At 44.1% G+C, this 26,426-nt stretch overlaps 1 protein-coding gene across 5 annotated transcripts in view; it reads right to left on the bottom strand.

The window, feature by feature from the left end:
• LOC120452656 (zinc finger protein 704) overlaps positions 1–26,426 on the bottom strand; it is a 120,290-nt gene that overhangs the window by 53,508 nt on the left and 40,356 nt on the right. For 3 of the 5 annotated variants that reach the window (XM_039636975.2, XM_039636978.2, XM_039636979.2), the window contains exon 2: positions 9,332–9,513. In XM_039636975.2, the coding sequence (XP_039492909.1) occupies positions 9,332–9,513 (182 nt within the window). Of the gene's footprint in view, positions 1–9,331; positions 9,514–10,181; positions 11,014–26,426 lie in introns of those variants that run through there. The other 2 variants (XM_039636976.2, XM_039636977.2) reach the window with 2 other exon arrangements.

Raw genomic sequence — 26,426 nt, 5'->3', positions numbered from 1 at the left:
CACAGATAACGATGCCAAAACGTCAGAGTAGGCGTAGTAAATAGTTATGCTGAAATGGCTGTTTCTTCTTTTTTTCTTTTTCTTCTTTTCAAACAAGTGCGTAGTTTTTTATGGCGAGGCTATTAATTATCTGGTTCGTTTTGTTTTTTTTTTTGGCTTTCGCGCGGAGCACGTGCTTTTTGCTGATTAGTTTGAATGGAGCTGTGCGATTTGTTAAATGGCTGGATTTCTCGGTGCTTTAAATCTTGGGATTGGCCAACTCAATTAACATTTAAAGCCAACAAAAAGGTATTATCATTTCATTTTACTGCCGCAACAGAAGTAGAGAAACAACGGGAACGAAGCCATCTGAACTATGGCAAAAATCTGAAAACGAAGCACTGGAAAATGGAAAATGGGGGGAAAAAAACATTTAACAGCTTTCCTTTCTTGTTGTTCATTTTCGGCGGGGTCCACATCGTTTACATAGCCGAATGGCGCTTTAAACATTTTTTGTCTATTTGGGTTTGTTTTTTCCTGATAGCCATAGCCCCTCGGATTTCCCCCCACCAATTCGTGTCCCAAAGGCTCCACGCCTTTTTAGAGGCTCATTTGCACAAATTACTAGCATTGCGACAACGGCCAAGGAGGCAACAACAATGCAATTGTCTGTGGCAACAGCGGAGGCCAGAAGGAAAAGCCAATACAAATACCAATGGCAAAGCCCAAGCCCAAGCCAAAGCCAAAGCCCAAGCCCAAGTCTAAGCCAAAAAGGTAGAGGCGGAGAAAAGCCCAAGAAGACATTGTCACCACATTCCGGCAACGGAAGCCAGCCGGCGGCCAAAGCAGATTGGCTATCGCCCCATCGCCACATCGCCCCATGGGCCCAGCTCCCTCCCCTCTTGAGCCAAACCCCCTCTACTTAATATCCCTGTACACTGAGAAAAAGGACGAACTTCTGGTGGATCTATTTTCAAATGTGCATGGCCATAGAGATTTTAATTTAAGCCCCTAGTGTGTGTATCATGTTATCAGTTAGCAAAGAGAACCAAATCAACGTTTGAAATGAATTTCTTTCGGTGCAGTTGTCATGAATAAAAATCGTATTAATTCCGCGCCAATGTCGATTCTGTTTCAGCCATTTGGCGTTTGTTTCTACCTCCGTTTTCCTTCCCAATTGCGATGTCGCCGACAGGAGGCCTCAACTTGAACTTGAGCGCCTGAGTTGAACTGAATTGAAACGAATTGAATTGAACCGAGCTGAGTTGAGCCGAGTTGAGTTGAGTTGAGTTGAGCTGAGGTGTGCCCGGTGGGCTTATTAGAAATGCGCGGACATGAGCGGCTTTTCCTTCGGCGGCTCTTTTGCCAGAGGAGAAAAGCGGAAAATCGGAAAAGCGGCAGGCGCGACATGGCAGCAGCAGCGAGCCAACTTTAAAGTGGCCTCGCCTGGAGTTTTTTCCCCCGGGCACTGCACCTTGCAGCCATCGGGTGCCTACTGTACTTGTACTTGTACTCGTCTAGTTGGCGTACTCGTACCTGGCCCAAAATGACATTAGCCATGGCCAAATGTTGCTGTCGGCAGCCATTTCCATATTCATTTCCATTGCCATTTCCACTTTCTATTGTTTGTGTTTTTCGGGAAATTGATAAATCGGCGAAATTCAATTTGAAAAGTTGGCCAGCGAGCGAATGAGAGGATTTCCTTCCTTTCCGTCATTCATCCCACTCGAAAGCGACAACACCAACAGGCAACAACCATCAGCGAACAACCAACGGGCAACAACTACCAACAACTACGAACAACTAGCAACAACCAGCAGTTAGTGACAAGAGCAATAAGCGTGTGACAGCCGAAAGGGCGTAACAAGCTGCCAGTTGTCACCGGGCCATGGGCATTGGTCTAGACACGGAAAGGGGATGTGGATGCAGATGCAGATGGGGATGGGGCTGAAGTTGGGGCTAAAGTGGGACTGACACACACCTGCCACTGGCAAAGCACTCAAACGCATACAAGCGACTATGTGGGCCGCTCGTGTGTCGCCTCCAGCTGATTAGCATGCAGAGCGCCAAGCGTCAGGAAGCGTCGCTGCTGCATTTGTTGCAGTTGTTGCTGTTGTTGCAGTTAGTGCATTTGCTGCTGCAACAACTTAGCGGTACTTGACTGACCGGCCAGCAGCAGACCATGGGAATTGCCCACTGTGTTCATGTGAGAACAGTGGGCAAATGGCTGCCACAAATGAGGCATTATGGCTAAGAGACTTGCCAAGAACAATCATATAAAGTATCTGGCATTAAAGAAAATGAACCATGCACCATTACTCAGAGCAAAGAGCTATAAATCTATTGTGACTAAATTATATACGTCATGTTATCTAAACAGCAAAGTGTAGTATAGCACTTGATCCCAACCGTTTTCAAATTCGAATCATTAAATTCCGAGGCAAAGACAACGTGAGCGAATAAATCCTGAGGGACCACTAAATGCAATGCTAGCAAAAATAATAGCTGTCTTATGCTGCAATGCTTTCCACATTGCTAATCAATTAACAATGTCAATTTCAATTAAAATCCTCGCCATTGGCCCACCATGCGAACTTATACGAGTTGGCCATACGTTTTGGCCCAGTCGAAGCCGCAAAAGCTGGCGGCAGTGGTACGTGCGTTTGCCTTTACAGTTAAGTGGCCACTGCAGCACAGTGCTCCCTCGCTAAATGGGTTGCACACACGTACCATACCACCACTGCGAGAGACAGTCCCAATGCCCCCATCAAAGTGGAGTCGTCGCCTGCATTTTGATGACCCGCTCGCCTGGCCAACACATTTAATTCAATTAACAAATCGCGACAAACAAGCGGACACTTTAATTAGCCGAAGGAAGGGAAAAGCGCTGTGGGAAAAGCGAGCGAGGAAAACGCTGAGCTCAACCTTAGTTAGCCAAGTGCCTGATTTCGAGCAAGTCAAGGTGAAGGCGTTGCCCATTGCCATACAAATTAGCCAAAAGGCAACGTGACACGACAATTTGACGGAATCTTGTGGGTCACCGGATGCAAATGGAGGTGGAATGACAGCGCCTTGGGGGCCCAGGACACGAGACCCAAAACCCAAACCCAAAAACCCGTGCTAACCCCAAACTCTAATTGACACGGCCCAAAGAACCGCTGCATGTGGCTCCAACTTGCAACTCGCAAGTTGAAGTTGAAGTTGAAGTTGAAGGAACTGCAATGCAATTGCCATTCTGGCAATTCTGGCCACCGCAGGCCCGGCGAAATAAGCCAAATCACAGCTGAATCGGCTAGCTGGCAGGCTAGAAATCTGTAACTGTAACTGGAAATTACAGAGCTCTTCGTTCAAACCATTGCGGTTTGGACCTGAAGTTGCATTTGGACTGCCTTTCGGCCGGGCCAAATGACTTTTGAGTCGGAGTCCGGAGTGGTTTCGCAGTCATTTGCTGTCAGACATCAGTGCCAACACCCGCAGCGTTTTTGCCATTTCAATTGGAAACAACTCAATCAAATTGCCTAGACCAGGTCGGTCATTATGGCCCCTTTACTCCTCCTTTTTGGCCATTTCCTTGGCTTTAGCCAGCAATTGCGGCTGCAGAAGGAGAAACAATTCAATCTAATTTTTGTTCTTCGAAATTTGCGTTTGCGTTTTGGCCGCAGTGCAAATGTTGCGTGCACACTTCAGCACTACTCCTATACTATATACTCGTAGTTGGTACTGTAGTTGGCCGATCTCTGGCCACGCCCCCTTCCGCCGGCCTCCTTTTTTCGGTGGGCCATAAGAGTGCACGTTAAACTTTATGGCCTGCGATCCAAAAATCGGCACACCAAACGATGGCGAACTTTAATTTATGAGCAACTGTTGATCATGTTGCTGTTTTAGTTCGTTTTCGGTCAGTTTTCGCGCCCCAGCACTCGCGATCTGCACTTTTTATTTATTTGCTAGTTAGCTAGAAGTGCCAGAGTGTGTGTGCCCATTTCCAAGTGGACAACACAAGTAGCCTGAGCCACTAAAAATTTACTAGCTGACGAAAATGGTACGAATATGCGCCCATTGGCCCCCTTTCCATCCGCATCCATCCGCCACTCAATGTGCCTTTCAACAGATTGCTTCGCCCATAGAACGTCAACACATCGTCGTCTGTATGATTTTCAATATGATTTTCCACATGGCAGGGGGGGCGTGGAAATGGGAGCTTTTCTGGCACAGCCTATTAATGCATTTGGGCATAAATAATGTTTTGCGAATTACGTTTAAATGGAGATCAAATGTAAATTGAATGCCAGATTAAAGGGAGCAAATGTCTCGGGGTAGCTGCATGAAATTCGCATTATTTGCTTTACAAATTACGATCTGGCCAAGTTGCACAACCCACTGACCACAAGACACAACAACACTTGGCTCGTTCAAGTCCAACTGAAAACGTCCACTTTTCGAGGGAATTCATGACCCTTCCGCCAAACCGCATCGATTCGGATTCCTTCGCGGCACGAAACTCATTCTTGGGCCAAATCATAAGCAGAATGAAAAGGGTAAAGACAGGCCCAAATGGAAAATGTAAGCTACACTGAAAAAAACGCACAGATGCTCAAGAATAAATCACATGGCAGTAGCATAGAGTTCTATTAGAGCTTAGAATGCTAAAGTATTAAAGCTACTTTGGCTGCTGATATGGTAAAATTTCAAATTGAAATCCAACATTTTTCTCTCTGTGCACGAACTGCAATGGCATTTCGGCTTTTCGCGTTCTTCGCTCTTTTTGCATTTTGTTTAGCGCTGCGATTTGAATGCAGAAATAAAATTTTACGATCAAACAAACTATTCGTGCAGAACATTGGGAAATTGTGTTTACGTTCATTGGAACGGTGCATGGGCAATGGATACGATACCCCTGCTTACATATACAGGGTATGGAGGGGTCGAATTCCGGGCAGGGAGGGGGTGCATATGGTATGCCATGGCATACTATGCCATGGTATATATAGGTTATATGGTCCCTGGTATTGGAGTGTCTCTCCTGGTCGGGTGAATGCGAAATGCGAATGCATTTCAATAATTTGCCGTCGAGGGGCCGTCGCTTAGAAAATTATTATAAATTTTGTTCTCTCCCCTCCTGCTGAACCATCCCCCCCTCCCCCCTTGCACACCCACAACTTATTTTGTTGCTGCATTGCCATTATCGTTGCCTTGCTGCTGGCTTTGTTTTTGTTCTGCTTCAATAATAATTTTGACCCACTTTTGCGCTCGACTTGACTTTTTATTGTACTGAAATTAAGTATTATATTTTTTTTTTTTTGTTTTTTCCTCTTTTTGCGAGCGGTTCTGCTCGACTCTCGGCGTATTTTTGAGGGCAAGACAAACAGTCGCTCATAATAATATTTGTACATAGTCTTGCCAGCAGCAGCAGTCGTAGAAAACAAAGCTAAATTAAATACGAGACAATGCAAAGAGAAATGAATAAAAAATAAAGAAATAGAAAATCAACTGGTAAATATTTTTCAAGTCTCGGCTAATTGCCGCTGCCGGCCAACTTGGATTTGAATTCTGTTTTTTCCAGCACCCAAACACTCATTTTTATATAGACTTTGCCGTCATTTTAGTCGTGCGCTTTCCCAGTTGCTATTGCTAATTTCTTGACGTCACCGCAAACGTCGTTGTTTATGCAGCCTTCGTCACTGGATTTTTCCGCCAAAGGGTGGCGAAAATGCTTCTCAGCCAATTTGCATTGGAAATCGCTATCAGATCGATATTAGCCATGACTGATACATTAGTTAAAGCCGTAGTCAATTTGGCTAATTGACTTTAAGACACATTTTTCGTTCTCTTTTTCCTGCCCAAGTGGAACTTGTTGAAAATTAATTTACAACTTGTTATTGTTGTTCTGATTTTGTTGTGTATTTTTTGTTGATTTCGTTGTTCATTTTTTTTGTTGTGCGCAATTTTGTTTTGCAACGGTAAACTTGTTTGTAAAATTATTTATATTATTATTGCTGCTGCTGTGTTGTTGGGCTCTGTGTGTTTTTGTGCTGTTCTTTTGCTTTTCTTTGCACGCTGCCAGTTTTCCCATATTGTTTGTTTTTGCAATAAGCAACACAGGCGAGTGCAGCTGGAAAACGAAGGGGGGGTCGAGGTGGGGTGGCAAGTGGGGGGTACGTTGCTGCCCGGCGGCGGTTGCTGTTGTTAATCATTGCAATTACAACAGCAGCAATAACACACAAAAAGAGGGAAATACAACGACAACAACATAGTTAACTATAACTGAGTAACCTGGCCAATTGACGCTTACACGCTTTTATTAGTCGAGTGCGGGAAAAGCGGGCTTCTGGTGGGGCTTTTGTTGGGGGGTTTGGGGGGTTGGGGGATATGTTCCATATAGATGGGGGTCTGTCGTCCACTCGAGCGTTAAAAATTAGCACTGACGCAACGCACTCGCCGCGTAAATTGACATTTACGCGATAATTACGCGCTTATTATATTTATTACCACTTTTTTCCGCATTTAATTCGCTTGCATTTGTTCTGTTTTTCTTTTCTTTTTTTATAATTTTCTTTTTTTTAATACTGCTGTATCATTATGCGTTCTTTGTCTGTCAAGTGCAATTGCAGTGGCATAAAATGGCTGCTAATGAAAGGTTGGTGAATCGGATGCTCGGTCATCAAAGATGATTTGCAGCTGGATTTTCCAAGCTCAGCTCCAAGAAGTGCTCGGATGCATTGAAAGGTATGAATCAGTCGAATAGTAGTCAATTTAAATTCAATCACAACTTGTTTACCCGGCGAATTAACTGCACAACTGTTTACACAAACTATCATCAGTTTGCTAAACTATGCGAATGAATAATAATAAAAAAGCGCATTAAAAACCCAAATTCCGCGTGCGAGAAAATCACATATCAAACTAACTGGTGGGAGTGGGGGGGGTTTTACTGGTGGGGGAGGGGGGCATTTGATATTACGTCGCATTACGCGAGAAGCGCGTGTCACTCGGTGGGCGGGCAGCGGGGGCGTGGCCGGGGGCTTGGGGAGCGGTTCTGTGCAAGGTGAGCGAGTTGTTATCATTACACGTGTGTGTGAGTGCCGTCTCCCTCGCTCCCGCTGCCCCAGATGGCATATCAAAACATAACGAATATGGAATATGGCGACGATAGACACGCACACAGATACACACGCACACACACACACACACACAGACATAGACAGCGAGACTCGAAATCGCGAGAGCTTTGTGCTTACAGCTTATTTGCGTATCTGTGTGAGGAGCGGGAAAAAATGCTTCCGCATTCGCAGGCGGCTTTCGAAACAATAACAAAAAAAATACAAAATACAAAAAAACACAATGAAATAAAACCGAAGGGGCAACGAGCAATGATAAACTAAACTAACTGAAACTGCGGCAAAACCACCGGCAAATGGTCTCCTTGTTTGGTTTCAGTTTCAGTTTCACAACTACGGGGCGTCATCCCCCCCGCCATTTCACCTATGTATATGAGTACAATGTGCCACATGCCGCATGCCACATCTCGCGCTCGCCGGCATTGTAATTAATTAAATTAAACTGGCCCAGCGACTCGCGCTGAACTCAATTGAATTTTATTTGAATTTTATTACAAGCAACGACACAATGAAACCGAAACAGCAGAAGCAACCGAAGGGAACTTTGTATTTCCTAGTTTTCCATTTTTTTGTATTTTTTGTATTTTTTGGCAACAGCAACATACGCTGTAGTTGCAACACCAGCCGCAACCGTTGCACAGTTGCAGGCGGAACAGCCACATTGCCGCCTCACTGTGGATTTAGTTTTTCCAGCTGTTTTTAGTTTCGACTTTGGATGGTCGGCTGGCATTTGCGACGCAATTGAAGTGGCCCCCTTTGCCACCAAGCCTCATTTTCCTTTAATCCCCGCAGCGAGACTCCCCTCTCTCCCCCTTTCAGCCGCACACCCCTGGCTGGACATGTGGAGCCATATTTTGCCGTCTGCCTGGGCTTTTTGTTTTCAGTTCCCAGTTTGCTCTTTTTCCACTTTTTTCATTCTTTATTTTGATTATTATTGTTATTATTTTTATTATCAATTGAGAACGTGGCCGGCATTCAGCGCTGATGTTGCTGCTTTTTGCACACTTGACTAATAGTTGCGACTGTGGCGCGCGAGGCTTATCAATTGGAATTGAAATGGAATACGCAACCATCAGTGGCGAGTGACAATCGCTCCAATTGCAAGTCGGAAATTTAATGCTCTGCACTTGTCGCCACTGAAATGGGGCCAAGGGACTAGACACACACACACACACACTCAAGTTTCTCCCCCAAATGTTAAATCACTTCAATAAAAGAACCTACTTCTGACCTCATTTTCCGTTGCATGGTAACACTGAGGGAGGGGATGCTAGTTCGAATTGCCTGGTCACATTCTAGGACTGTAGAAGAAGTCGGAATACCCTCTTCGGTCAGAAACTAAAGTTCCCCGTTTGATTAGAGCGTTCACTTAGACTATAACACCCGGTCCCCGCACCCGCCCCCCACCGCCTGCCTTCGTAATCAAATGTTAGTTTTTCGTATTTTTTATTTTGTATTTTTTTGTTGTCGCCGCCGCCGTCTTTAAGTTCGACGTAGTCGTCGCGACGTCTGAGCGGGTAGTAATTGAGAATTTGAATTATTTTGCAATCAGCTGTCGTCCCAGTGGAAAGGGGCATTGTGAAAGCCGGCAGTGGAGCAGCGGGTGGCGAAATGCGGGGGGGTGGTGAGAACTCTTTATGTAAGTGCAGTTAAAGCGGCGTCTATGCTAAATAGCTGGGCGTGGCCGGTCGAGGGCGCAGCTGGCCGACAAGACGGAGACACAATTTTATTATAGATATTATACATGGATCGGGACGGGCGATGTCCGTGACTTGGTGGCCGGTTCCGCTAATTTGTCGCCACTTATAAATTATTGATATGGCCCAGTCTCCGTCTCCACAGACGCCAATCGTTGCATATTTATGCAAAAGCCGTAAGCCAAAGTCGAAACACACACAAAACGAACGAATCAAAATGCGATTAAAAACCGGGTAGGACCGGCAAACTGAACGGCGGCTTCTTGCCTATGGGTAAACAGATATTCTGGGTGTTTACTTTGAGCTGAAACCAAGAGGTTTTGACATGAATTCTCTATTCCAAAAACCAAGAGGTTTTGACAAGGGATTCTCTATTCCTAAAACCAAGAGGTTTTGACATGAATTCTCGTTTCCTGGGGCCTATCAGCATGATTCCTGATTAATCTTCCATGATTTCTGCCTCCTGAGCTGGCTAAACTGACTTCTTTACAGTCTCAACTCTACTATAGCATATTTTTAATAATTAAGGGCTGTACTCACTTGTGCTGCGCCGTCAGCTGCGATGGCACCTCAATACTGTGTGTGGTGGTTCTGCGGCGTTCGCCACTCATGTCGGCGAGTCTGGCAAAGTCCGTGTCGCGATCCTGGTCTGCCAGACGGGCGGAGCGTCGCGATTCCAGCAGACGCACTTCCTCCAGTCGCTTCTTCAGCTCAATGGGTTCCTGCGAACGGAATGGGAATGGAAAAAAGAGAACGGAGACTTGGGTTAGTCAGAAGCTTCTTATCGCCTGGCCGCCTGCCCGACTGCTGCTGTTTAGCGGCAATCGCCATGAGTCACCCGCTTCGAACAATTAAAAAGCGCGCAACTTTATTGAGCATCCCATTACAAATTAATGACCCAGTGTGGGCACTTTAGAGCGATTCCTAATTGAGAAGACGGCGACATGGAACACATATTCCTGGGGGTATCTGCATCTAACATTGTTGCATCCACATCCGTCACGCAAGGCGAGCGTTTCTCAATAATTGTTGTATCTACATCTACCGCGGCGGAATCCCTGGAAATCTGATTTGATAATAGGCAAAAACTATTTCCGCGAAGTGAAAACCCAATTAAATTATAGTTCACAGGGCAAAAACTAAGTGCAAATTCAACGTATGATTCAAGGTTAATTACAGACCACCGTAAGCACTCCTTATTGTATATGAAACTACCTTAACCAGGTGAGTATGCAAAAAAAAAGTACAAATTAAAAGAACGTGGGCGCTAATTGAGAAACGAAGTAAAATTGCTATATCTGTGGGCTATCGGGGGAGGGAGGGGAGGGCAACCTTGAATGAGGTCACTTGGTAACAGTGGCGATATAGCCATATATCCTTATGCAATCACCTTTTAGCGTACTTTTCAAGATCTCGCCGCTCAGCAATTGATTGTGACACTTATTATGCCAAACATCTGCATTCAGTTATTTGTATATTGTATATTTATTTATAAACTTTTCTCTATTACACTGCACCAGAACGAACCGCAGCGAAATTAAATGAGACGAAAGGTAAGTATATTATTGGGGTTTTGGTTTTCTTCTTTAGGGCTTTTATGTTGTTTATTTTTCTTTTTTGTTTTTTTGTTGTTTTGCGCCACAATTTATTGCGGATGATAAACTCGGCTTTAATTCGATATTCCGATGCCGAATGTTACAATTTGTTTTTCGCGTCTGGGCAATTTGTTGAATGTGCGTTAATTGGGCACAAAAAGCCGGCCGGCTCTATAACGGTATTCGGGTGAAAATACGTCAGCGATTTGCCTTTGCTTATGCTTTGCTTTGCTTTGCGTATCTGACGGATACGCGGCACGCACACTCACACTCACACTCTCTCGCACGGCGCGTGTTTATTTTTAATTATTCAAATTTTCGCTTGATCTTCTTCGCTTTCTGAATTTGCCGTTCTGAATTTGGGCCACTAGGCCTCCGTCGTTCCTAATTTGTTTTATTTGTTTTTTTTTTGCTCTTAGTTGGCAGTGGTAAAACGCAGAACTCCACTCTCCACTCGCCGCACTTCACTTGCACTTTTCGGCTGCCCGGGCTCTTTGCTTTTCCACTCGGTTAGCCTGCTCTGCAGTTACTTTTTAGCGATTTTCGGTCTTGCGAATTCTCAGTGTGTTTGCGAATTTTTGTATCTTTGTATCTGCGGTCTGCTGGTGCGAAAGGTTCGCGCGCGCTTTAAAGAATGATTCTGTGAGCTGAAATCGCCGCGAAATCGCCGGGCTTCGTGCTTCTGCTGCTGCTGCCGCCGCTGCTTCGGCTGTCGTTCGGCTCTTGCACTCGGCTCGCTCTCTCAGTCTCAGTTTCAGTTTTCGCGACTGCGCTCGCTTGCGGCCATTTGGCATTGGCCATTTTCCGGTTTCTCATGACGTTTGTTTTTGTTCCTCTGCTTTGTGCTGGCCTTTCGCATGCGGCGTTTTGTTTATGTATCTTAATCTCTGCCTTACTGCGCCGCCGCCGCGCTCTCTTTCACTCGAGCAGTGGAATCGGGTGAGGAGAGTGTAGGGAGGGTGGGTGGTTCGAAAAGCACTCGTGCGGGCGCCCCGCTCTCCCCCGCAAAAAGAGCGGATTTACGTAACGTAACTCAAAGATACAAGTGATATCCAGTATCTTGAGCTTTTTCGCTGGCACTGCGTTGAGGAAAAAAAAATTGAAACTGGCTTTTCTTTCCTTTGCCGAGATCCGATCTTGCTTTGATTTAAGATTTAAGAGCCATTAACTCTGACTTAAGAGAAATAACTGCTGGTTTATGACGTCGGGATGACGAAAGCGCCTCGTTTTCCCCTCCAAATCGACTGGGATTTTTTTTTTTTTATTGTTTACTGTTTACTGTTTACTGTTTTTTGTTTGCTGGCTTGCGCTTTTTGAGCTGAGTTCACGCTGGGATTTTTATACCTCGCTGGGGATTTCTGCTGGGTTTTAGGACCTAATGCCATCATCTTTATGCGGTGTTTATGACGGACATACTAAAACTTGATGAAGCACTTGCACATGTAGTTCAGTGGGGCGGGAAAGGGGCCTGACTCAGAGTCGAACTCGTCTAACTCGAAACACAATCTGCAGCATAAAAAAGATCTACTTTCGGGGGGGCAGTAACACCGCTTACTGACTTCAAAACATTTCATTTTTTATATTTTCAAAAACTTGATTTATCGAAATCTTGTGTAAATCTAAAGTTGCAGCGAAGTTTTTATGATAGAAGTCCTATAAAAAATTATGAATAGTAATTGCAATATACAAATGTGATGCTGCTCAAGTTGAATGTAAAATTTCAGGGTTCTTTTAAAATAAATAATCTTATTCTTGTTAAATTCAGTTTTTATCTTGCTAAATATGCCATGAGCATTCATTGTAAATTCATAACGAAAACTTCCAATAAAACCGATGACAATTTTGTTGCTGGAAAACCATATCATAGCGGGGAAATGGTTTTCCTGCCACTTGACCCCGATATTCCTGGTATTGAGTAAGGTCTGGTCTGCGTTATCAGGGAAAAGCTCTGGCAAAAATTCCACAGAACAATATGTTTGCTCAGCGGTCTGGCCCAACGGAGCCCTAACAACAATTATGTATATATGAACATATACAATGTATATATCTTTCCCACAACCAGTTCTGGGTTATCGGGTCTTCTGCCATGCCATCCGTGCTCAAGTGAAAGTGGAAACTTGTTTGTCATTCGCCCAAGACGGAGATTAAGCAGCGGTCTTGACGAAACCGAGCGAGACCCCAATTTTAATTTTAAGCGAAACCAAAATATTTGTCCAGAGAGTGAAATGCCGTTTTTGTACGGTCAGATTATGCGGACCGCACCGCAACGCACCGCAACTCACCGATAGCCGATGGATGATAGCCGGCTTTCTGGGACACCCTTTGGCCTTGCTACCTCGCGGCGAAGGAACAACAACAAAAGTGGGCAAAACCGCGCCCGCAGCCTGGGAACACAATTTTGGGTTAAGATAGGCCATAGGGTATAGGGTGTAGGGTGTAGGGTGTAGGGGTAGCGGTACGATGATTACGAATCCGCAGACAGAGTCATATGTTTGTAAGTATGTAGTTGCACTGATAAGCGGTGCCGATAAGGATGACCACGCCACAAGGGCGGGGCGGGGCGGTGCGGTGCGCGGTGCCTGTGTATGGTCAATTACGCTGGGTAAACAAGGATGGAACGAGGCAGTGTACGTGTATCCGTCAGATAACTTCTGGAACTGGATGCGCGCATGCGCCGAAATATGTCACTCCATCCTGGCGATCGGCCTCATTATGTGTTCATCAGGCAAGCGTGTGGCACTTCCCCCTGCGATCCTCGCATCCGAACACTTGGAAATGCGTGATCGCGTGCCGGAAACCTGAGACGCATGCGAATTCATCAGATAGTCGTAAATATTCTCCGTTTGCCTTCGGTGGCGAACTGAGTCGAAATGAGCTCAGGTTTTTTGGCAAACCGATCGAACCGTGATTTGAAAATCGATGTGGAGTCGAGAATGTGTCGGAAGTGGGGCTAATTATGGGCTATCGATTGCGGTATTTTTGCACAAATATTTGCATAAAATTGTAGAAATTGTATTCTTTGCTGAAATCATCAAATAAATTTAATAACCAAGTATATTACCAATTCCAAGCATTCACATCTAGGACAATGGCACAGGAAGCTATTAAATTTCGAGCTAATTTACGAGTTTTCATTGACGCACACCCCTGCTGGAAAACCAACTCTGAGCCATAACTCTGATCATTGCCCCGATCATCGTGCATCCCTAACTCGTGCAGAGTTAATGTCCAAGTGCACCCCCTGTGTGGCAGTGTGGCAGTGAGGCACCCCCCGCCGGATGGCTACCGCCATTGACGGCCAGTTAAACCCAATTAAAGGCTATCTGTATCTGTATCTGTATCTGTAACTGCATCTGTGTCTGTACGACTGGCCGGCAAATTGCCGTATCCCCGACAGGCGCAGCTACGGAGTTTGCTGTCCGCTTGCCTCATTTGTTTGACTAGCCCATGTTGTTGGCTGTTGGCTGTTGGTTTTTGGCCCAGAAGGTTGCTGCAGCTAATTGCCCATTACCTTGGGCCGAGGCAGTTTTTATTTTGTTTGAGCTAACTGCAGCAAGTCAAAGACTTTCAAATGCCAGTCGAGCGAACGTCGTTTGTTGCCAGCTGCCGCCAATGACGACGTCGTCTTGTGCAATTATGCCCCTTTGCACTGGAAACTAATTCAATGGGGGCAATACTTTAAAAAAGCAAACAAAAATAATAATAAATGGTGCACATTAAAGTGCTGACATGTAGAGAGCGCCAATGAGAATCGATGCATTCGCAATAAAGTTAGGAATATATTGTTAAAGAGGTGCGGTACCGATAAGATCTCAAGTCCAACCACTTGCAATTAAGCGGGCTGCTACTGCACTTAGCGTAGTAATGTTTTTTTCAGTGTAATCCCGGCTGCTGCAATTTTCGCAAGAATATGCGAGAGTTTGCCCACGTGCCAAGTCGACTTGGGCAGCGCAATTTGGGTTAATTGTCTGCGGATTAGGCAGCGCTCATTGTTGCATTGGGGCACAAAAAGGCGCTTAACGCCAGGCATTTCTGACACTCGCCTCCAAAATGGGCATATGGGTATATGGGGGAACATGGGGTGCAACACTCGTCCAAATCGTGTGTATATAGGCTATAGAGCATTTCGATCGAGCATCGATCATCAACCATCGACTGGCTGACTGGTTGACTGGCTGAGTCAGCTGCGGATCGCTGAACGATAATAAATTCAGCCATTGTCGTTTCAAAAACGTAACATTCGCCTTCCGACTGGAGTTGCTTTTGTTTACCTGTGGAAAGGTATGAAAAACACTCACACACGGCGACATGGCGATATCAGAATTTACGTAAGCCGTCATGTCTTCCGATCATGCAACTTTCTGCAATTGCAATTGCGCTTTAACTTGAATTGAAAATGAAACTGAAAAGCGAAATGGAATGGAATGAAAAACAGCCGGCTGAAATTCTAATTGAATGACAAATTGTTGTCTTTGGATCGCGCACTGCATTTGAGCATGTGTGTGACTCAATATCGATGGTTTTAACATATAAATATATTATATACATATGTATTTTGACTGCCGGAAGCGTTTTTGTTTTCACAAAGGGCGTGGTCGAAACACCCAAATATCTCGCATTTGCCAACCTCATTCACTCATTCAACAAGTCGGCGGGGCAAATGGAATTGAATATTGTTCGCATTTTTTCAGTTCGCTGTGTCTAAATTGAAAGCCACTTAACCCATTTCGAGCATAATGCGAAACAGTTTGAGCTCTCTAATGGCCGGCAAATGGAGAATGGAGATTGGGGAATGGGGATTGGGGAGTGGGGAGTGGACGGGGAGCCTCGACTCGGCTATGCTTTATTAGATCACAGATGCGACCAAAGTTTGTAGGGCATATAATCAAGCGCAGTCGCAGCCGCGGCCAGAAAAAGTCATTAAAGTAACTTCCATTTTCCATTGGCAGCCAGCGTCTTTTTTGTGGGTCAACATTATGTAAACCCAATCACTGGATTTTAAGCCAAATGAAAATCCTATAACTGCGAATATTTTCAATTCGCTTCGCTTTCGTAATGTTGGTGGCTCTGGTCAGGTTTAAATTATGACGCAAGTTGCAGGCGCACATAACAAAAAGTCATCATTAATATATTATACACTTAGTCAATCAATTGCACTTAATTTTTAAAATATAATTTTAATAAAGAAATTAGTGAAAACCGAATCGCTGCTTCTTCAAACAATTTAGATACTTCTAAGAAGTGCCCAGCTAAATTCAAAGCTTATATTAGCTTATAATGCTTTATGAAACCCCTCCAGTTTCTTCCGGTGTGCACAGCATTGAACACCTATCTGAAATCTCATATCGGCAATCGGTGGGTGGTAGTAGTTATAGTGGTAGTTACAGTGCCACCCGCTGATTTGGGGCTCAGTTCAAGTTGAACAGGGTGAACATTATGCAAACAAGAGGCGCGGGAATTGACACATGACCAAAATCTGTACGTGCGGCGCAATAAAAGCTCAATTAAGTTATTGCTGCATAATTCGGACGCTTTCCCAAAAGGAAAACCACTTGAAAATCCACTATTTCTGAACATTTTTGTTGCAAGATTCTGGGCAGCACGTACGTAACGTGGCTAACAGTTAATTTCGCTGGCAATTGCAGATTTAGTTTTTAGTTGTTTGTATACATTTTTTTTAGTTAGCCAGACAGCTGAAAATTCGAAACATAAACATAACTGTAATTGCGGCGTAACTGCAGCGGATAGAAGCGGAAAACGAAAGTGCATCGAAATAGTGGAAAATCAGGCGGGGAAATCGGAGGAGCAATCGTATAATTGTGACCCAAAACAATTTTAAATGCTTCACAATTTCAATCAAAGCGAATCGAATTTGTTTTACCATTTTAGAAAGCACCCGTTTGTGCTTGCTACAATTTTTTCTATTTTTTTCCAGTTTTATTTAGTTGTTTTTTTTTTGAAGGGGTGGCTGCGATTATGGGCGGTGGAGCTGCAACAATGAAATTGAATTTGATTTCTTGATCGTCGAGCACTCGACGAAATCTGACTTTGTGTGGAGTGTCTGCTTTAATAAGCCAACAACAACTGGCGGCGGGTGAAAGTAAAAAACCGAAAAAGTGAAACAAAAACCAAGGCAGCAACGTCTCGGCTTTCATGGGTATTATGAAACGCAAGTCGCTCGAGCATTTGGAGTTGCAAATAGAAAAAGAAAAATAAAAAAAGAAGGAGATGGAGATGGAGGAGAGGAAGAGAAGGGGCGGGGCAGGTGGTGCTGCCAGGTGAGCAGACAAGCTGGCAAGTCATCCAAGTAAGTTGCGCAGGTGCGAGAAACTTTCAGCGAGAAAAACGCCAGCGGCATTGACTCCATCAAATTGGGGCTTAAATTCAAATTCAAATTCGAATTTGAATTCCACTCGTTTGGCTTTGGAGTCGATGGCGTTGTTCGCACTTTTTGGCCAGGAGAGCGTGTCTTTGGGCCATGAACGCATTCGCATTAACAGTTAATTGGCAAAGTGGTTGGTGGATGCTGATGGTCGTCGAATGATGGAGTACGCGATTGCAACTGGAGGCTACGCGATTGACTTGTCAAGACCCCAAAGTGGATAATCTACTCGAAGCTGTGTCTTTTACATGGATTGGAACTACAGATGAATACGTGTGCATCATGTTGAAAATAACTAAACTTAACCAAAATTAAATAGGTTTATCTAGTAGGTGCAATGTGTTATTGCGTAAGAGAACATTTAGCAAAACTATTTTAAAATAATCTTTATTTAGACTTTTTATTTAACTTAGAAACCAGCTTCCCTCCTTAAACATTTTGTAATATTTTCTAGCAACTTATAAGCCATGTCCTACCTACATTCTCACTCGTATACCCCCATTTATTTCCAACTCTATAATCGCTGGCGTTCAAAAGTCTTTACAAAAAATGCCACTTCAAGTGGCAGATTGATATTCGTCAGTTGTTGTGGCGGTTGAAAACTGAATGTGGTAGCTGGTGCTCGGGGCATGCCACACAAAATGCCGGTTGCTTCTGTATTGTTTCCACCGCCACCGGTCCCAAAAGCCCCCCACCAAAACTACCGTTATGTCTGCGCTGCGATTGTCTGTGAGTGTGTGTGTGCTGGTATGTGTGTGTGTCTCTATTTGCCGGCAACCTGCTGATTTCCAAACATTAACTTAATTTTTTCCCATTTTTCCTCCACCATCGCTGGCACTGTGGAATTAATTATGCGTTTGCGCTCAATTTGTAGCCCAGGTAATTTACCATAGAGAGGGTGATCGCGGGGGGCGGTGGGCTAAATGGGCGTGGCCAGACGAAGTTGTTGCAGGTGAAAGATTTGCGGGTGGCTCCCCATTCGGTATGCTTTTCGCTGAAGTTGGGGTTTCACAATGATTTGAAATCGCGCCTCGGTCTCTTTGGGGAAAATCTCGACTTGTAGTGGCAAATGGTTGATAGCAAATAAAGATTTTAATTAGGCGATTGGCCGAACTCAAATCGATGGCCAGAACAAGCGGCCTACCAGCTTGTTGCATTTTGTGTGTTTGACTAATGGCGCCTAGTGTGTTTTTGGTTAATTAATTTCCAGTGGGGCACACGCTGGTGAAAGTGCACAGTGAGAAATGAATGGATGTATCTTCCTAATAGGCAGTGCGCATAGGGCTTCAACTTATACTACGCTTCGTTGTCATCTTTGGCCACGGGGCGTATGAGCAACGCTGTGCCTGCAGCACTTTGCTCCGCTTTTCCCATTCGATCTTTCACTTGCAACTATTACAGCCTGTTCTTGATTTTTCAATTTTCCGCTGCTACTACTACTTTCCACCAGCACAAATGTAGATGCACTCACACACTTTGCATTTGTTAATGCCAAGGTGGCAAAGTATCTATTAGATGCCGTTAACTATAACTGCGGCCTTTTTATTCGCTGCCAACACGCAGCTCGTTTCTTTCTTTTTTTTTTTTTGTAAAAAAGGCACAATTACGCGGCAGGAAATTGTGAATTAGAAGCGGCGGCGATGCTTTCGGGATCCAGTTGCATTATCCTGCGGCAACGATTAGCAGCAAACTGAATGCCATATTTTTCCACCTATTTTTCCTTTATTTGCACGCGATTGTTTGTTTGCCGGACTGCATTCATTGGAATATGTTGCCATAAAAGTTAATGATATCCAAATTGGCCATTTGATAAGCCCAAAATGCATAGGGACATGACAAAAACGTGTGTCATTATGAGATGTGTGTTTTCCTAGTGGAGTTTGGTGGAGTAATGAGTCGCAATGTGGGCCAAAACACATGAGGCTATGCAATTATGTTTCCGAGTTTGAGTTTCAGCGAGTAGGAGAGAACGTAACGAGAACTGTGCCAAGGCGGTCCGAAGTCTTGGCCAACTCATATGGATAGATGGTTGGATAGTTGGATGGAATGGAATGGAATGGAAAAGCCAGCATATAATAATTATGTGGCTTCACTTTTGACATTTCGCCTGCATCCGCTATCTCCAGCCGGGCAATTGCATCTCTGGCCAGAACAATGGGAACAATGGGGCTCGGCTCGACTCGGCATGGCACTGAATTAGCATTAGAGCATTAGCATTAACCCGGAAACTTACGCAGCTGTGCGCGGGATCTGAAAAAGTGAGTCATGTGGCATAGCCAAATGGCGAGTATGGCCATGTTGCACGTTGCACGCTGCACGCTGCACGCTGCACGCTGCACGTTGCACGTTGCACTTTTGCAGGTGTGGCCTGTCCCAGTTGGATGCCAGCGGAGTTGCAAATTAACTTGTTTGCCATGCGATTAGATGCCGCAAATTTATGGTTTATATGATTTTGGTCAACCAAGCGGCAAGTGGGTCAGGCATACAGTACGTACCACTATACTACACTCGTATGCTGAGAAGATTTTCCCGGCATTCTTCTTCTCGATGCTCTGTGCTCTGTGACCCACTTGCCAAACGGAAAGTGAAAACATGGCCGTGCGGCAGCTGGCCTTAATTGATATTTGGGCCATTCTGTTCGCTGGTGGCAAGAAACTACAAAAAAAAAACCAACTAAAAACTTATAAAATTCGCAAACTACCCAAGCCACAATGCAAAATGTTTGCCTTTTCGGCATGGGGATTGGGGATTGGGAATTTTGGCATGCCAAACGAGTTGGAAAGTGCGAATTTTTGCACGTCTCGGTATTAGCATAAAACGCAAAACCAAATGCAAAGTATAAAATGAGCAAAAATCAAAACTACAAAAGACCTTAGACTCGAGAGTGGAAGAAACAGAGTTCAGTCGTTTTATGCGCCAAATGTGCCAAAGTTATAAAAGCTGTGCTATTTATACATTTAAACAGCTTCATTAAAGTTGCAAATTGCATAATTGTCGACTAGCCGCCGAGTTTTCTCAATAGCTTCTGTTTGTTTAGATTATTTCCTAATATAGTTTCGCATAAACCATAATGAAGAAGAGAAAACCCAAAGCAGCATAGCTTTTAAAGCTACTTTCAATAAAAATTCCAACAATGGTTGGTTAATTTCTAAAATTCCTGATTTCAAGCTTAAAAGCCCCACATTTGTACGAGCTTCATGCTTGCACAACTCGATCTAAAATATCTCTAGGCCAGGAAATCATAATCAAGTTTTTGCATCACAAAATAAATAAAGCCGACCCCCAGATAAGCAGCTATGTGAGGCGGCAAAACAGCTCTATTCTTGCCCAAACCACTGCCTTCTGCCTCCTGCCTGCTGCCTTCCAGCAAATGTGGCTATATCTCAACTGAAGCTCGGACTTCACACTAGTTTAACACTTTCGAGTGGCTGCATGTGTGTATGCATCTATGGCTAAGTGCCGGCGAGGGCCAACAGAGTGAAACAGAAAAGGCAAACGTTAAGTGAAAAAACAGTATCTCATGGATGCGGCGTATCTGCGCCTGTGCAGCCAGCAAACAGCTGCTGATGAGCTACGCAAACAATGATTGGCATTCGTTGTTATCTCTCATGCCTTGTCGAAGTATTTGCACTCTTTGAAAATTGCCAAGATGCGAAGGAGGCAGCATCGGCGGCTTTGAAAACTTTTCAAATTGTTGCCCATTTGCCATGATATGCCGCGTGGCATGCGGCATTTGGCATGGGGCAACTGCCACCGGCAACTGCCACTGGCAACCGGCACTTGTTGGAAATAACTTAAAGCCGGGCTCGTGGAAACCAAAGTTTAATTAAGGAATCGCCTTGCCTCGCACACAAGAAACTTACCGACTACTCACCGACCAACTACATAATTAAAATCCGATCCCAAAGCCAATCAAATGGCAGTCGAACCCACAAGAAACAATGAGGAAGTGCTTCACTTACCACACGCCAGATGGGGAATCAAACTTACTATACTAAGTATCTAAGGGTTTACCCAATCATGGAGCACTTTGGCAATACGCACCTGCAACGAAAGAGAGCAGAGAAAAAAGTGGGTTAAAACGCTGTGTTTAACTGTTCAATAAAACGTGGCAACATAATGCCGCATTTAAATGGCCACAGCAGGAACACCGGTGATTGTACATTTGCCCCAGAGTTTAGTTTTTTCAATTTTATTTGTTTTTCCCAACAGCTGATGTTGCCGGTAAACACCTGTAAGCCACAAATCGCAAGTCGGCTCCACAAACTGGCAACAATTGCCGCCATAAAGCAGTTGGATTGTTTAAGTTGTTGCATAAAAGCCAAGTTGCTCCCACTTTCAGCCAAGAAGTGGGAGAAGAAATCGCCGGCTTTTGTTGCCGTGCGAAAAAAGTGAAAGTAATGCAACAAACTTACCCACACAACACAACAATAATGGCCAAAACGGTAGCCAATAAGCCATAAACTACAGCCGAAAGCCAACAACCATTCCAACTGGCAAAAACTAACAGAGAAGTTGGAGAAACCAAATGATTCCACAGTTTCCACAGCTGAATGAATCTGAGTGCAAGTTTTCATTCGAGAATAGATCTGAAAGTGACCGGATAAAGATACAAGAAAACACTGCAGTTGAGTTGTCAAAACTAACGAGCCTTACTAAATGCTCAGAAACCAATGGCTGCGTTCACATTTCAAATGCGGAAATATTTACCTTGGACGCGAGTAAATACAGACAAACATGGCTAACAAGTATTGAAAGGTGTGTGTTTGTGTAGGTTTTTGTGGTCGAAACGGAGGTGGATTTTGCGGCTGTTTATTTGCTCAAGCTGTTAGCGTTGGTATGAACATGTATCTGCCTTCCGCTATTTATCTTGCAGATACGCCTTGACAATTGCAGATTGAGCAAAATGCCGATATAAATAACTACCAAGTGGAGCGAAACACCAGTGGAGATTTATGGCTTCGATCAGTAGAAAGTCAAGGGGAAATATTCTTTGTTATAGCCGACATTCAAAAATATTTGTATAATAATTTCAGATGTATTCACAGATAGATAGATTCTCGTTGCAAGTGGTATATAGGCCTGTACCGTTGACCTTTGACCCGGTCAGATGTATTTAACCAAACTCTTGTCCCAACATAGATACACACAGGTATCTGCGGCCATGTTTCGGCATTTCCCCAGCTCAACACCGCTCAACACCTTTTTTTCCCCGGAATTCCCAAACATTCTGACCGCAGTCGATGATTACGATCCTCTCCTCTTTCTTCCGTCCACTCTTACATACTTGCATACATATTTAGTGGGCTTTTATCTTTGTCTTTTGCTGGGGCATAAATATATTTGAACACAGGTTCAGGCGGCCTAATTAGAGGGCCTCTCACAGGCAGATAGCCACTTCATTTTCGAGACAACTGCGTGTAATTAAAGGCGAATACTCGGATACTCAGATACTTGGATACTCGGATACTTGAGGGCGAACCACATCGAGGTTGTTAATTTATTCAAACTCGTTGAAGTCGCCGAAATAAAATGGTGAAAGATACTCGCGTACCTAAAAATAGTCACGTGGTAGAATGTCGAATGCACCCAAGAGAGTTTCCCTCGCGGAGTTCTGTGCTGCGTTGGTTCTTCGTTCTTGGTTCATGGTTTTCCCCCGCCAAGTTTTCTCCCCCGCTTTTCCTACGCGTGGAAATGTTAATGGGGTCATTTGCCCGACTCGTCGGCACATCGAAGGCGAAAAAGGCTGCTCGAGATGGCCTCAAGTGCATTTATTTAAATTTCACGCTTTGGTCCCAACATCGTGGTGGAGTCGAGCCGCTCTATCTATAATGCCTTTTGTTTATGGAAATTTGAAATTAAGTGCGTTTTTATATTCGGGGAAATATGAAATTAATTAGGGGTTTCACTCATCCACAAGGCCGTAAGGGGCAGTAGGATACACTAAAATATTTTCAAAGTATTCATTTATTTCCCATTTCATGCCGTATTAATACGGAATAATAAGCAAGCAATTCAAATGTCTATTTGCTATCAGTGACATTCGTTTTGCAAGCGTCGAATTGCATCACTTTGCACCTGCATATCTGGGCAGCAGAAAGTTGTGCTCAATTGGCAGTGATGGCCAAACAACTGTTAGCAAAGTTAACAACTGAAGCGCTTATCAGTCGGCGAGTCGCGTCGAGTGTTTCGTAATTTTTTTGGCCCGCTCTTATCGGAAAAAGCCATTCAGTGCAAGCCAACAACTACAATGGGCCAAAAACAGGCCCGACTTCCGCTGGCAGTTTGGTTTGGTTATCGCTGCTCACGTGCTTGTTGCATTGAAAGTGCTGAAAAGAATGAATATACATACATTTGGCCATTTGGCTCTTGGCTTTTGGCCCGATTAGCCGGAGGGCTATCACTGCGGCTGTAGTTATCATCTGGTGTTGCCATTTAGCGGAACGCATTCAGTTGCGTTCCCTTTTCTTGGCCTCTTTGTTGTCATATACATATAGCCGCCATATGCCATATCATCGGCACACGTGTCATTTGCAAATCGCGACTTTGGCACGTCGCACATTCAGCGAAAATCCCTCGATCTTGCAGCCTGACATTAATCTCAATTTTTGCATTTTTCGCACAGCTGCGTGCTCTTGAAGTGGCAGCAAATCGCTGGCAATCTTTTTACACTTTTGTTGATTTATTTGTCGCAGTTTTTATTTGCGCAGAATCACAGACAATTGTTCGTGCCTTTTGTGTTTTATTTCTAATTAGCTCATTATACGCGACTTAATTGCTCATTGTCGTTACCCGATTCTCTAATCGTCCACTGGCATTTGATTGCAGATACAGATGCATCGCATCTAAGTGCGCAGTTGAGAATCGCCCTCGCGGATAGCGATAACTCGAAATGGATTGCATCCGATCGCCAGTGTTCCCATTTCCCCATTTCAATCAGTTTTTGTGGCAGTAAAGAGATTCTACCAATTTACCAATTAATTTTCACAAGTTAAGCATCTTATTAATATCTGAAAGTAATCTTAAACAGCATAGAACATTTAGAAATATTTTTTCGCTTTTTTCTTACTTTACTTACAGCTGACGTATCTATTAGTTGTTTTAAGCAAAAATACGATGAAGAGACAAGCAAGGAATGCATAAAATTGTATTTTGCAAAGTAAATGCCCATGTGGAGTGGCACACATTTTGCAGAGATTTCGATTCCTCAACCCCTCCCGCTCCACATTTCCCCTTGCCTACGTTTAGGTGAAAATTCCTTGAGTGCTTTTTATGCACACGTTCAACAATGAGGAAATCTTTACGAGCACATCTGCCGCATAAAGTGTCCGACTTCTGTCCGTCCGTTCGTCTGTCCGTTTGTCCGTCGGTGGCAAAGAGTTAAGACCCGGTTGCAACGCAGTCGCGGTCCAAGTCAACTTGTTGTAGCCGGCAATTAATTACGCCGGTTGACAGTCAACTTGGGCTGCTGTTTCGCTGGCGGTCGCTTTACCATTTGATCTCTGCACTTCGATAGCGGAACGTAAGCGAGAGGGGGGTGGAAAGCGGGGAAATATGTGGCAGCGCCACGCCCACTTCGCCAACCAAAGTGTGGCATTCATAGAGAGAGAGAAAAAAAAGAGGAAAAGAAGCAAATGCTGGACAACTTGACACTTGTAAGTCGCGCTAATTGGTTTTGGGAAATCCAAGACTCATATTTATTCGTCATTAGCTGCAGGTCTACTACACTAATTTGCGTGCCCCATTCATCTGGTGTTTTTTGTTTTTTTCTTTTTTTGGTGTTTGGGATTGAGGTCAACGTCAACGTGGCAGGAGGAAAACTGTCGAAGCGTTAAGCAACTAACTGCGTGGCAGGTTCAAGCAGTTGGGGCAATCAGCCAGCCACAGCGCAATAAAAAGAAAAAGAAAAAAAAGAGGAACTAAGAAATAAGAAATAGGAAAATAAATAACAATAACAGCGGGCCCTTGTTTATGCAACTCACGCATCGGAAAAGTCTAGAGACATTTTCCTCCTTTCCGCTGTCAGCTTGGCGTTTTGTTTTACATCTCACCATTTTTTTTTTTTTGGGAGGGGGCCTTACGGGGGTTACGACGGAGTGGGTTAATGGAAAAACTTTGGATTCAATTAGAGAAGAGCGCCGAAGGGCAGAGGCGACACAGATACAAAGATACAAAGCTACAAAGTGAGAAAGACAGAGAGATACAGTTGAGGCATTCGACTGTGAAGTTCAAATTACAAATTGGGTAACAATTGGAGAACTCGCAACTAATAAACGATATTTCTGAACTCTTGACTTGCGCTCCATTCCATGCCATTCCAATTCCACTTCCAATACCAATTCGAATTTCAGTTTCAATTCCGATTCAATCAAGCAGCCAGGGCCACAATTATGTAATGTTCGCTGCGAGTGCCTATATGTACATATGTACAAATATATATATACATAGATATGTTTTTAGCGTATCTTGAGAATCGAGTGAGCGGGACAAGGTCTCGCCTAAGCCATCTATTTGGCTGTCAGCATTTGGGCTCTTTGAGCCGCGCAGAAATGTAAAATGTATACCGAAGAATGAAAAATGAAAAATGCAAAATGAAATGAAATTAACAAAAACTGAAAATTGTTTACAAAACGATACGCTTGGCCTCAGCGACACCCGGAGACCCGAAGTCGGGCCAAATGGGCGCCACTCCCAGAACTCCGAGCTCCAAACTCCAAACTCCAAACTCGAAATCCAGTTCAAAAACAAAAACCCCAAATAACAAAAACAACTTTAAACCCGAAAAGCTAAACCGCGCAGGCGCGGCAGTTTTACTTTTTCATTTACCGTTTAGCCCGCTTGCCACATAAATTGTGCAGCAAACTTTATGCAAGCCGCAGAGTAAAAACAAAAAGCCAAAAAACCAGCTTTGCATATTTGCAACGTCTGATTAATTTAATAGTTTTTCCGCACACTTTTTCGTGTCTGCACGGGGAAAATGACATTTAAGTATCATATGCCTTCAATTCGCAACAGGTGGGGGGTATTTCCTCTGAATTCAAACCGAACATCTGCCATGTTCGCGCCCTTGTAGATGAATATCTTGGCATTAAGCAACACCACACACCACACTACACTTACCAACATTTTACACGGAATGGGTAAAAAGTGTTTGGAATATGGGGTTTGCTCGTCGGGAGCATGCAATTTTCCAATTTGCTTAATTGCCTCACTTTTTGCCAGTGAGCAATTTTATTGTGCCACAACTAATGGGAAATGGGAAATGGGCAATGGAAAATGGTGCGGGGTAAAGTGTTTGGTCTTGAGGCGGGTTTTCCGAACGACACACAACAAATCATTTTTGTACAGCCAAAACGGAATTCTAATTGAGTAATTAGCCGACTTTGTTGCCCTGAACTACTTTCGCATGAGTTTTCCATTTTCAATTTTACATTCTACATTTTCCGTTTTCCTTCTTCACACACATCAAATGCATCGAAATGTGTCACATATTTTCGGCATTCTGCGTGGGCGGCCGGCTACTAAACCGAATTCAACATTTACATATTGCGATCAAATATGCAGCTGCATTTGTGGCCACACAGATACACGCATACATACGCTTTTAGTGGTATGTGTTTGATGTTGCCCCTCGAATGCCGACACCCACACACACATT

This window comes from Drosophila santomea, chromosome 3R (genome assembly GCF_016746245.2).
Source record: "Drosophila santomea strain STO CAGO 1482 chromosome 3R, Prin_Dsan_1.1, whole genome shotgun sequence".
NCBI lineage: Eukaryota > Metazoa > Arthropoda > Insecta > Diptera > Drosophilidae > Drosophila > Drosophila santomea.
The sequence above is the reverse complement of the archived record's forward strand: the minus strand, read 5'-3'. Positions and strand labels throughout refer to the sequence as shown.